We start from the raw sequence: 13,182 nt of genomic DNA, 5'->3' as shown, positions 1-13,182 counted from the left end.
TTGTTGTTTCCCCTTGTTTTTAGACAGCAGTCCTGTCCTGTTTGGTTTGGTGACCTCTGGCACACACTGTAGATTAATCCACTGAAACACAGGCTGTTCCAAAAAGGACTGGGTTTGTTTCAGTTGTTCTGTAGTACTGATATGCAAAACACTCCTTGTTTGTCTCTTCATCTCTCTCTGTGATCTAAAAAGATTGTCTATCAATTATTTTGGCCATATATCCTAAGCTAGGTTGGAATTACAAGGACAATCACAAAATTGCAATTCAGAGGGAAAATAATACAAGACCCTGGCTCTCTAGGTTGTATTGGTTTTAAATGGGAATTTATAATAAGCATTCACGGCTACTTGCTATTTCTCTAGCTAAAATTATTATTATTGTTAGTATTATATATTTATTCTAGGAATTAATTTTGATCACTGAGAATATTTCTGCTTTGCTTTTATGTAGACTGTCACACATTCAGCACAGGAGGCTATTTTTCAGTCTGAAGTGGAGGGGGAAGTCTGTTTGTATGAATGCTGATACACACCTGCCCCATGAAGGTAGTGCCAGAGTTGAAAGCAACCCACTTTTTAAAGCACCTTGCAACACTACTTGCAGGGTAACACTTTGATATACTCCCACCATTGCTCACTGTAGAGAAGGAGATAGACCCCAGAACATGAATTACTCATTTTAGCCCCCAAAACCACTTTTCACACATTCAAGAATATGCAAGACATTTTTAAAAATCAGTGGACTCTACACATCGTTTATAGAAAACAGGTTATATTCCCTATTAAAAAAAGGCTACTGAATGCTTTAGGGCGTTGTTACTACAAAAATATTCCATGTCAAAAGCCACCATATGACTTGCTAGAAACCTTCTGCTCCATCACATTGCGGTAGCCTAACATTTCATTGCCTTGTCTGCTTCCCAGTATGACACACACTGAATCTAAAGAAATTGCTTGTATGTCTATTCATTTCTCCATTCAGCACTATATCTGTTCTCTTTTGCTTCCTGCTGCATTTAACAGTGTAAGATAATGAGATGTATATGGCATTAGGAAATATTTCTCCCATTGCAATACTTCAGATTCATTTTTTTGCTTGGCATTGGGGAATTTTTCTCATGGACAGTTTTGTACCAGCAGCTGTGTTAAGCTCTGTTGGTACTGCTTCAGGGTAGAGACACAATATTCAAGCATGAGCTTTGGAGTGAGGATCACTGCACTAAGTCACAAGAGATTTTAATGGATGCCTTGAAGGCTGTGAAGCCAGAGAAATGTAAAACATGCCTTTCCCATTTCAAAACAGAAGATATTAGTAAGTTGTCTTGTTTAAAAGCATCAGTTCTTGGAAGGACTGGAAACCTACTGTTCATCTGTGCTACTTTTTTCAATAAACGCAGAACCACTGCAGAGGTAAAAACTGCTGCATCTGTTCATGAACATAATTGCTGTGTTTTCTGTTCCAGCTGATCCTTGCCACATGGGAAGGAGGATACAACCTGCAGTGCCAGAACCTGCACAGCGCAGGGGATGCTGACATCCGGGTGAGTGACCGCAGCAGCTCAGCCCCTGTGGCAGCCCTGCCCTCTGCATCCCTGGTGCAATGCTGATGGCAATCTTTAATATGAGGGTTTTAATCAAGTTGTCTGACAGCTGGTAGCCATCAAGAAGTGTACTCTTTCTGATTCAATACTAATACATACTTGTTATAGAGAGCATGACAGAGAGTATTTTGAAAACCCATATAACAGGTTCTGTGATCAAAATGGCATTGCCTGGCTATTCAAACAGAGATTAAGGATCATTTAAGAAATTTGGACAAAAAATGATCACCTAAAATATAACTTGGGCTCAAGCTATAAACTGGTTTAAACCCAACTCTAAACTTTGAAAAACTGCAGAGACATTGTACTGGCTTGCCTCATCTATAGTTTCAAAGCTTATTTCTGCATCACAGCAATTCCATGTATTAACTTTCTACCATTCCCCACATCAGGCTTGCTTTCCAGATAACATTAGAACTGAGGGCAGAAAGATCGGTTAACTTGCATAATTTTCCCCAATCCTAAATATTTGTCCGTGTCTTCACAAGAAAATACCTTTTCCCCTTTCTGTTTAAACTAACTGTAACTGTCCAGGAACATATCCTGAACTTTGATAAAGTGCCACAACTCTAGAGGATGGTCTGTTCCATTGTGCTTGGAATATTTAAAAATAAGAAGCTTCCAGCAAAATTTGATTGGTGCCAATGAAGTATAAAAGGCAGAAGCCTTAAAAAATAAAGAAGAAAAAACAAAACAAACCACACAACCGTACCTTTGATGAAAAAATAGATTAGAAAACCCTTCCTCAAAGTTAATATCTCTTAAATTATATTTATATATTGATACATTTATACAATCGCATTAAAAGTGAAGTTTTTTTTCTAAACTGCTTCATTTAAGAGGGAAATAAAGTTGAAGCCAGAGCTTGTGCTCCTTCTTCAATAGGACATTAATGCCTTTTGGGAAGTTGCATGCCTAAGCACTGATGAAGTACAGTGTTGTTTAAGCTCTTTTATGGACAAATATTGATCTCCTGCTCCTTTGTTCTTGCTTGTACAGGTAGCCAAGGTGCTGTGGTGGTATTATTTTTCCAAAGTAATTGAATTCATGGACACTATCTTCTTTGTACTGAGAAAGAAAACCAGCCAGATCACCTTCCTTCATGTGTATCACCATGCCACTATGTTTAACATTTGGTGGTGTGTTCTGAACTGGATACCTTGTGGGCAAAGTAAGTCTTTTCGCTTCATCACCTGTGGTGTAAGTCACCTGCTGCTGGAGGGGAATCACATCACCATGCACAGCAAGTGTGCCACTGTGCTATATGATCGCACCTTTAAGGTTCAGAGACTTTCAGAACTGCTTAACACCTGCAAACCAGAGTAAAGTTACAAGCATGGTTAAAAGTGCAGGCCAAAAATATCCAAGTATCAGGCCCTAGATTTTGAACTTAGCTGCCACTATCTCTTATGTTTACTTCTCTTCAAACCACTTTTAGGCAGGATAACACTACTGACTGGTACAAAAGAGCAAACACATGCAAGACCTACTCCAAAAGCAGGGGTAGGAGGAAATCATGACCCTAGTGAGGTCAGTGTCAATCATAACAAATAAATTCAGTAGCATTTTTACAAATTTGACTCCTGTATGCATCAATCTGATGTTCTGCTTTAACAGGATACTTTACTTATGTAATCACTAATTAAAACACTGGTTTGAGTTCATTTTGTTTTAAGTGAGAATACATCTTATTCAAGTAGCAGAACTACTGAAAAGCCAGAACTGATCAATGCAGTCCTACATTTCATATTGAAAAACAGAAATAGCAGCATCCTTTGCTTTATTTTAGGTTCAATAGATTTCACAACAACAACAACATTTAAATGATTTGGCTCTTAGAAAGATGATGTAATTGTCATTTTCCCACCCTGTTGAGATGGAGAAAATATATGGTGCCACAGGTTAGTCCCTTATCATTTGGATACTAACATTGGCATTTGTGTCCGAAAAGCAGGGAAACACTTCAGGTGTCTCACAACACACACAGTTTTCCGGGGCTTCATACAGCCAGAGGCTTCCTGTGGCATTGTTATCAGAGTTCAGAAGAAACTCAGTTTTCTTACTTTAAGCTATTAAAGGGAGTCACCTCAGTCCAATGTAAGATTTTGTAAAGCAACTTGCTGCAGCTTTTTTTCAGAACAAAAAGCAAAATTCACACTTGTTGGCACTTAATATGGACAGCACAAAATCAAAATAAAACACTTTTATAGGTAGAATCACAGGTCAAGGATTTCGTAGCAATTGCAAGCTATTTCTACAGAGATGTAAACAAATTGGCAGAGATTTGTGTTTTCTATTGTATCTGAACGTATTCCCCACACTTTGCACTAGCTTCGCACTGTTATAATAGAGTGGAAAAATTGGTAGTAATTAATCAGCTAAAAAAATCAAAACAGTTGGTGAGACTTGTAGTTGTTAAGTACTGCCATCAAACACATGAGCATCCAGCAGACAGAGTAGCGCTGCTACTTCTCAACAGTCCATAAGGTATGGAGAGTAATTCATTAGTGTTTACTGAGCGCAGCTAATCAGAGTGGCAAGGTTTTATTCTGGGGTGAAATTCTGCAAATCTGCAATCTAGCAGAAGAGCCACTGAAGAAGATGAGAGCAGTGCTCAAACACAGCCACACGAGACCAATTTAATTCAAAGTAAAGCCCCTACTACTGCATCAGGGAGAAGAAGAGCAGGTGCCTCCCAGGGCACTAAGCTGTGGCACCAGCAGCACAATCACCCACAGCAGTATCTAAAGCTTGCAGTGATAATGGAAAGACTCATGCAAATAACATTTGGGAGGGCAATGAAAGCAATAACCTGTAAAACAACAGAATATAAAAGGAAAGTGGAGAGAATGAAAAAATACAGGATGAAAATACAGTATTTGGCATGAGAAAAACCCTGTAGGAAGTATCATTTAGTTTGTTGGTTGCCCCTAGGACAGCATCACTTCACATCAGGAATGTCTTTAGCAAAGGATAAGCAGAGAGGGAAGGTTTACCATATGCAGGAGACATTGCTAACAATAATATCTTCTCCTGCTTTTTAGTAGTTGGTATACAAAATTTTTCCCTTATTGGATTTTTACAGGTTTCTTTGGGCCTACTTTGAATAGCTTTATCCATGTGCTCATGTATTCTTATTACGGACTGTCAGTCATCCCTTCTATGCGCAAGTATCTGTGGTGGAAGAAATACCTCACTCAGGCACAATTGGTATGTATCTACCTTAATCTCATTTTTAACAACCAGAAATCCTTTGAAATACCAGAGAGGACAAAATTAATGGTAGATAAATATTGTCATTTTCAGAATTAAGCCAGTTAGAATTAAAATATAACAAAGCTATTGTGCAGAATAAGCAAAGAGTACAGCTTAGTATAATTTTATAAAGGAAATGATGCTGAAAAATATTTTCTACAATACAGTAGAAACTCTACAATCCATAAATCTTCATTATTTTTGATCTGTTGTGTAGAAAATGGACAGTGCTTAATTATGGTAAATAGACTGATCATAAAAACTGACGGAGCCAGCTCCAGTCAGTTCCAAGACAGACCCACCACTGGCCAAAGCTAAGCCTATCAGCAAAGTGGGGGGCAACTCTGTGATATCATATTTAACAAAGATTTTAAAAAGCTGCACAGCAGCTGTGAGAGATGAGTGAGAAGGTGTGAATGAAACAGTTCCACAGACCCTTGACATGGTCAGAGCAGAGGGATGGGATGAGGAGCAGAGATTCTCCTGCAGCCCATGGTGAGGCTGGCTGTCCCTTTGAAGCCCATGGAGGTCCACAATGGAGTAGATACCTACCCTGCAGCCCAGGGAGGACCCCACACTGCAGCAAGTGGACATGCCCTGAAGTAAGCCACAGCCTATGGAGGGAAGCCCATATAGAAACAGGGTCATGACAGGAACTATAACCTGTGGCAAAGAGCCCAGGTTAGAGCAGGTTTGCTGGCAGAACCTGTGGCCTCTGGGGGACCCATGATGGAACAGTCTGTTTTCCTGAAGGACTGCACCCTATGGAAAGGAGCAGTTCTTTAAGAACTGCAGCCCGTGGGAAGGACCCGCATTGGAGAAGTTCATGGAGGACTATCTCCCTTGAGAGGGACCACACACTGGAGCAGGTGAGGAGCATGAGGTAGCAGCAGAACCAAAGCAATATGGACTGACTGCAACACTCATTCCTCAACTTCCTGTACCACTTGGGGGAAGGAGGTAGAAGAGTAAGAAGTTGAACCTGGGAAGAAACAGGGGCTTATGGGAAGGTGTTTTGAGTTTTGGTTTATTTCTCACTATCCTTCTCTGTTATTGATTGGCAATAAAATCATCTTCCTGAAGTCAAGTCTGTTTTGACTGTGGTGGTAATCAGTAAGTTTTACCAATTACCCTCCCTGTCATTGTCTCAAGCTACAAGTTTCTTCATCTTATTTTCTCCCCCTGTTCTACTGATGAGAGAAAGTGAGAGAGCAGCTGGGTAAGCACCTGGCAGCCAACCAAGGTTAGCCCACCACATTGTGGTACAACTACAAAATGCAAAAGGACGTAAACAACTTCTGTCTTGTCTAAGAGTTTATCCAGCTTCTAAAAGTCTACTACAGCAGTTGCTGTACCCAAAGAGCTGAGCCACACCAAAAGCTTCTACCAACAAGACAAGGCTTGATGTGAAATAAAGTTCTTTTCACTTTTTGTATTTTAGGGCCTGTTCATATTATTTGCGAGTTCAGATGTTTGCAGTGAGCTTAAAAACAACTGTGCAGAAACGTGTTCAGCAAATGCTTCTTCTCTGAGCTGAGCCCATCCCTGCAGTTGAAACTTGCTGCCCTGTTTGAAACACACCAGCATGCTGGAGCTGTGGAGAATCAGATGCCCTAGCATGTTCTATGGGTCACGGTTCTAAGTACAAACAGACTTCTGCAATTCTTTCTCCAGCTCATTTTTTTCTTCATTTGCCCCCATCTTAACTTCATTAATACAAACGCCACCATACCTGAACTTCTCCTTAGATTTGGGATTTCCATATTCAGTTAAGACTTCTAAAGTTATTGCCTGGAGTCTTTAGAGTTAATCTCTGTTACTGGTCAGGAACTAAAGAAATATTGTACCTGGCACAACATGGTCTGGAAAACAGAACAACTTCTACTAAAATAAAAGTGCTTTCATTTTGCCAGCTAGGCCTATAAACTCATATTTTTAGAAATCTCTGACCCCTCAGATTTTTTATAATTTCATAAGACTGCCATTTTAACTTAAGCCTCACAATATATCCACAGGTTCAGAAAGGCATAGTTTTCAGGAATACTCAAACTTTCAAGGAGCAAGACTAGGTGACATTGACACATCTGATTAAAGTAGCACTGACCGTTTCTCAGCAAATACTCATGTATAATTGTTCCTCCACAGATCCAGTTTCTGCTCACTATTGTGCACACACTCAGTGCAGCTGTGAAGCCGTGTGGATTCCCATTTGGCTGCCTCATGTTCCAGTCTTCCTATATGGCCACACTAGTCATTCTCTTCATAAACTTCTATGTTAAGGTAAGCAGTCTTCCAAGAGCTTTCTGACAAGAATGGGAAGAAAAAAGAACTTTTTAGGTAGCAGTCTTGATGAACTCACATGCAGAATGAGCGTCAGCATCTGAAATATTTTTGTATTAAAATATATATAACGGTTAAGAATGATAGATGTGGCACTGTTTGCAAGAGACAGTCATTCAGTAATGACGACCTCTCCATCCCAGGCCTGCACTTCCATAGCAAGTCAGGTACCACACTCAGGATTTAAGAGGTCTGAATTTGCTCTGTTGAGTAACTTTTTGAGCCTTCCTCCCTCCTTTGAAAAAAGAAACAAGCAACTCTGTCTTTGCATTGTTTGTTTCCCACCTTTTCTATCAGGGACTGCTCCGGCCTGCATGCACACATAGAGCTTGTAGTGAAAAGGGCTTAAAATATTTTTTGATGCCAAGAAGTATCATAGTAATACTAGTAAGGTAATACCACCCACAGCAGTAAAAATAATACCGTTCCCTTAATGCAGTCTGAAACAAATACATACATCTGCATCAATAAACACCAGACAGCTCCATTTTACAGTTAACCATAAGAAGTGTGTAGGGGGCACTAAATAAATCCAAGTAGTTACTTTAGATTTTGCTTTTATAGACATACCGGAAAACACCTTCAAGAACGACTGTAAATGAAACCCCTGTCACAACAGAAATCAAGAACGGTTTCCATAAGGACTACTTTGCCGCTGCCAATGGATCCCTGCACAATAAGAAAGCACAATAAGTATAGCATTTCTTACGTGTTTGGGGCTTTTTTATAAAAAAAAAGAGAATAAGAAGAAAAAAAAGACTGAATTATAAGCTTTAGCTTAAAGCCTATTTGATTACATTTATCAGTTCTTTGTACCAGACACTTATTAATGTATTGCTATTTAGATTTTAACAAAATGAGTAAAATTATCTGTCCTGTCAAAGATCACCATAGGAACAAGAAGACCAAGATGTTCCTCATAGGAAAAACAGTCTTTTGGATCTCTAACGCTGACACAAAAACGCCTTATAAAATAACTTGATGGATAAATCCGTCAATGACTTCAAAATGTTAGGACTCTGTTCAGACTAACAAGCTGAGCACTTTTTGTACATGTGAGAGGTCTTGAGGCAAGGCTCTGCAGTTCACCCAACACATTCAGCTAAACTGTGACCAAAGTCAGGAAAACAAAAGCAGAGAAACCTACCTTTTCCATCACCATACCTCTTTTCTGGCTTCCTCTGAGTCATTCCCCAAAGCATGTTCCCTTCTGTGGACACCAGTGAGGTGCAGCCATCCCTTTGGTGCTGAGGGAACCCTGGGGAAGGACATAGCAGAGAGCAGAGCCCAGATGCACCATCCCAGAACCTGCACACAGACATGTGCCATGCTCACTTGCTTGCCCATGTGCAACCTGACTCAAACACCCGGAGCCTGCTGTTTCAGTGGCCTGGACTGGTAGCACCTGGGGTCACCCAGTATGGTATTCAGAATACATGATGTTAGACAATTATGTCGGGTTTCAAACTCCGGTGAAAGCAAAGCAAGTCCATTTGGACGTGCTAAATTAATAGGAGTTCTGACTGAATGGATTTTGAAAGGAATTGAGCCCAGCAAATTAAAAAAGATAAATCCTTTGAAATTAAATGCACACAAAGTCAACCCCATACAAACACTGCTAATTTGAGGCAAACTGACATGCCAAATGCTAATAGACGGGAAAATGCAGAAAATCTTAAAAGGGAATTCAGAAATGAGCAAAGTACATTATATTGGAACTTCTGTTATAGGTGAGTCTTATTCAGACTGGAGAAACAGATGAGACTGAAGCACAATCCTCTGCAGGAAAAGCAAACAGGTATTTGCTGTCTGCAGCTCTAACAGTGTGTCTCTCACAGGAGCCAGTCACCACCTTTGCTGCTGCTTCTAGCTGCATCTACTTCCCACTTAAATGATTAGAAGTGACTACCCAAAGTTAGCTTTGGGGATCTGCCCCTCACTCTTGTCATTTAGCCCCCTTCAAAGCCTCTACTAAAAGTGAACACAGCCTTTTTCCTCTCCCTGTTCCTAGTTCTGGTGTCTTCCAATCTGCTGTGTATAAATTCTCTCAACAGAGAATCATAGAATCATTGGGTAGTTTGGGTTGGAAGTGACCTTCAAAGGTCATCTAGTCCAACCCCCCTGCATGAGCAGGGACATCTTCAACTAGATCAGGTTGCTCAGAGCCCTGTCCAGCCTGGCCTGGAATGTCTCCAGGGATGGGGCATCTACCACCTCTCTGGGCAACCTGGGCCAGTGTCTCACCACCCTCACAATAAAAATCAACAAACTCTTCCTTATATCTAGTCTAAATCTCCCCTGTTTTACTTTAAAAGCATTGGCTCTTGTCCTATCACAACAGACCCACAAAAACACCTTTCAGAATCACCTCAGCTCATCAAGCCCCCCAGACCAAGGCAGCTCTGCAGAGGGATGATGTCCTCTCTCTCCTGTCACCCTGTGAGGTCCCAGGGTGGGAAGGGGACAAACCATATGCCCAGCCAGCACCAAGCAGCTGCAGAGGGCCCACAGGGAGAGGATGTTGTCCCAAATCCTGCTCCTCCAATTCTTCTTCTCCATCACCTCACAGCTCAGTTAACCTCTCTAGATGATCTGTCATTGGGGGGTCTTGGAGACTGCAGGTGCCAAGGCAGGAAGGTTTATCCCTGCAGGGCAGCCTGCCTCGCTGGGAGCAGCCTGAGAGACTGCTGGCACAAGGGCTGGTGCATAGAAAGGGGCTGAGGAAGTGGGACAGGACGGGGGAAGAACAGACTGGTTTGTCCAGCATAAGCAAGAGGAGAAAGAGGTACAGAGAAGGGTCCAGTTCGAATTTGTGCTTGAAAGTCTCACTGGATCCCCTCTGTCTCCAGTCAGTTCCATTTCCTGCTTCATTACAATGTAGGCAAAAGCCTTCTGCTCCGGCAGAAAACTGAAAACCACACAGTTCTGCAGCACAGGCAGGGCAATTGAGCAGCCTGGCTGCTAAACTGCATCATTGTGAACTGGGGAATCAGAATAACTGCAATATTCACATACTTTAACACCATGTCAGACCTGGTGCATATTTGCATTTACTCTCTCTTCATGAAGCCAGTCACAAAAAGAGTCAATATTTGTTTTATTTAACATTTGATAAAGAGAGAAGGCAGCAAGCAAAAAAACCCAACAAACCAACCAAAACAAACCCACAGCCACAAAGCCTGGACTCTGTGCATTTACTAGTTCTCACTGGCCCTTTCATAAAGTTTGCTTTGCAGACCTCTCTGGTTGATACTGTAAAACTCACAAGTTGTAAGAAATCAGCAGGTAGGACTAAATGTATTGTACACGGCCCCATGTAAAGGGAGATCTTCAGAGCCCTGCACCTGTCAGTTTGGTGCTGGAAACCAGAGTAAGGGCAGAAGAAATCAGAAGAGCCTACAAGGTATCACGCAAGGCAAATGTCTGAACCATTCGTCTAAGGCAGGCAATAAAGTGGTTGTGTGTCCTAGGGTGGGTTTCTGGCTGAGCAGAGTCCATAACCTTTTGTTGGCAAAACATGCATTTGACTACCAAGGTGGACAATGTCGGCGTGCTAAGTGTTGAAGTTTACTACGGCAACCAAACCCACAGATACTGTCTCTTTTGCTTTGTTGAAACCTCATTAAAAAAAAAAAAAAGAAAAAAAAAAAAGAAAGAGAAAGAAATAAATGCCTTACTTGAAACTCAAAGGGCTGGGTGGAGGAAGAAAGGGGGAAGAAAAAAAAGGCAAAAAAACCAAGATGGTCTCACCTTGCAGATCCAGATCAGCCAGGAAGGCTGGAATCAGGTATGTTTTAAATTCTTCAGATCTGTCTTAACATCTTCAAAATGCTGCAACTTCGAAGAAAGAGAAGTGTTGACTTTTTAAACTGATTTTCCTGTAATACATAACATTGTAAATAAATAAATTTTACTATCAGAGTGTCTCTCCTCCCCTTTATTTAACACATCAAACACAGAAACAGCTTGCAAAGGAATCCTTGACAACTGACTTCAGCCATTAAGGGAAACCTGGAAATTGTTAAGATACTGAAACAGACAACATTAAAGCAGAGATGCTCTGTCATTACCATATTCACTCTCAAATAGATAATGAGTCCAATGCTTCTCTCACCATCAAACCCTCAAAAAAAAACCCCAATCTCAAACTTGGCTAGAGCAGTTCTGAGCGCTGCTATAAAACCGTGTACTGCATGTTACCACACAGAGGCGGCATCTAGCGCTATAGATGGATAAAGTCAGTGTTATTCCTGGAAAGAGATAAGAGATGTAACAGCTGATAAAGGCAAAGAGAATCCAGTCTGGAGGCTGCTCCTACCAACAAATAGGCTGAGAAGGGATTTTGGCAACTACATGTTCACAGGGCACTTCAAGCTACATTCTTGGCAAGGTACAGTCTCTATATTTGACTTCTTTGCAAGACTACCAGTCCTTAAGTAGTTTAGAAGGAAATTCCACATTCTGTCAGCTGAAAATTAAGTATGTCAGGCACATTTCCAATTGGACTATTCCAGAGAAATAGGAGAGGAGGAAGCACCTCATCCAGCCCAACAGGCAAAATCACAACTGAACAATGCCTGCGTTCACTAAAGAATGTTTGTTGTGTGGAAAAAACTAACAAAGACCACAAACAAAAAAAAAGTGTTTTGCCAAACTCACCTTCCAGTGATACTCCAAACAATAAGGCAATTGCCTTTCTAATGTGCTTTCAGGGCATTGCCTTGCCTCTGAATGCATATAAGAGTTTTAAGCAGCCAGCAGTTCCCCTTTGCTACAGAGCACCCAAGCCTAGGAAAGGCACTCATACCCACAGTAAGCCTAAAGATTCTCAGATAAATAAGTCCCTTGGTTAGGTGTCAGCATGGACTAAGCAGAGATTGCAGATGAGTGAAGGGACTGGATACTGCACTCAGGTTCCCTGCAGCACTTCTAGCGTCACTCGTGATCTGCATAACAGTTTGCCACAATGGTTCTCCTAAATTTCTGTTGTTTGTGAACTGTGTTGGTGACAAGTATTGAAACCTACTCTTTTCCAAAATAAACATCAAGTCCCATGGGTGCTTTGAACATCCTTCATCCACAAATAACCAGCATAAACCACAAGTTCAGCAGCATTCCCCACCTTTGCAAATGAAGGCTGAAGCAGCCAAACCTGTACTACGACAAGATTCAAAATTACTTCCAATTCATTTACTGTGAAACAAGACACTCATCACAAGGTATATCTGCCACTGTAGTTGGCTTCAAGGCAAGATTACTCATTCAGGTAAGTCAGGCTGATAGCTAGCAGCTTTGTAAAGACTGTGGTGTCAGAAACCAATAGACAAAAAGGATAGCTCCACAGTCTAATGCCCAAATAGCTATTGTTACAAGGAGTCATTATTGTCAAGAACAAGGGCTGTTCTCTAACAGGATATTGGAGTTTTAAGGAGTTATGTTTAACTAACATTCCAATTTGCAGTTTCCAGACTTGGATATGGTGCCCATTGAAATGTCATACACATTGCATTTCATCCAACTTAAACTGGACTGAACTACCAAGTCAATTAGCAGTTTCTTCCAACCACACAGTACTGTAGCTGGGAACTGCTAGTTCTCCATACACAGCCCCACTACCTGTAAAAGTTTGTTTTTTGAATGAAGCAAAGGTTGCAATAACTTGCTTGTTCAAAGCTCGTGTTTACATAGCAGGTTATCTTTTGATTCTCAAATTGATTCTCCATTGTCTCTCTTCTCAGTTTTCTACCACCAGATCCCAACTGAAAACAATCTCAAAAATGTCATGCCTTTCATATTGAAAATACAAACACAGGGGAAGATATGTAAACACTTCACCTTGCAGTTTTGGGCTCACCAGAGGTTGTGTATGGAGGACAGAGAAGTAAAGCAGAAGTGAGAAAGCTATTGAGTTTGATTCACTGGTTTTGAATATAGTTAGCCTACCAAAGAATGAAGAGAAAGGAATGAGCTTTACTACGGCCCTTCT

General features: G+C 41.0%; 1 protein-coding gene across 1 annotated transcript in view; it reads left to right on the top strand.

Moving 5' to 3' along the window:
* Nucleotides 1-7,925, top strand: part of ELOVL2 (ELOVL fatty acid elongase 2) — a gene marked incomplete at its 5' end in the record, with an annotated part of 49,359 nt that extends 41,434 nt beyond the window's left edge. Inside the window, 5 exons of the mRNA XM_080364167.1 lie at nt 1,464-1,541; nt 2,601-2,772; nt 4,687-4,811; nt 7,002-7,136; nt 7,761-7,925. Of these exons, the coding sequence (XP_080220293.1) occupies nt 1,464-1,541; nt 2,601-2,772; nt 4,687-4,811; nt 7,002-7,136; nt 7,761-7,889 (639 nt within the window). The 3' untranslated portion in view covers nt 7,890-7,925. The remainder of the gene's footprint in view (nt 1-1,463; nt 1,542-2,600; nt 2,773-4,686; nt 4,812-7,001; nt 7,137-7,760) is intronic.
* Nucleotides 7,926-13,182: the final 5,257 nt, after the last annotated feature.

Source organism: Nesoenas mayeri (genome assembly GCF_963082525.1).
Source record: "Nesoenas mayeri genome assembly, chromosome: 2".
Classification (NCBI taxonomy): domain Eukaryota; kingdom Metazoa; phylum Chordata; class Aves; order Columbiformes; family Columbidae; genus Nesoenas; species Nesoenas mayeri.
The sequence above is the reverse complement of the archived record's forward strand: the minus strand, read 5'-3'. Positions and strand labels throughout refer to the sequence as shown.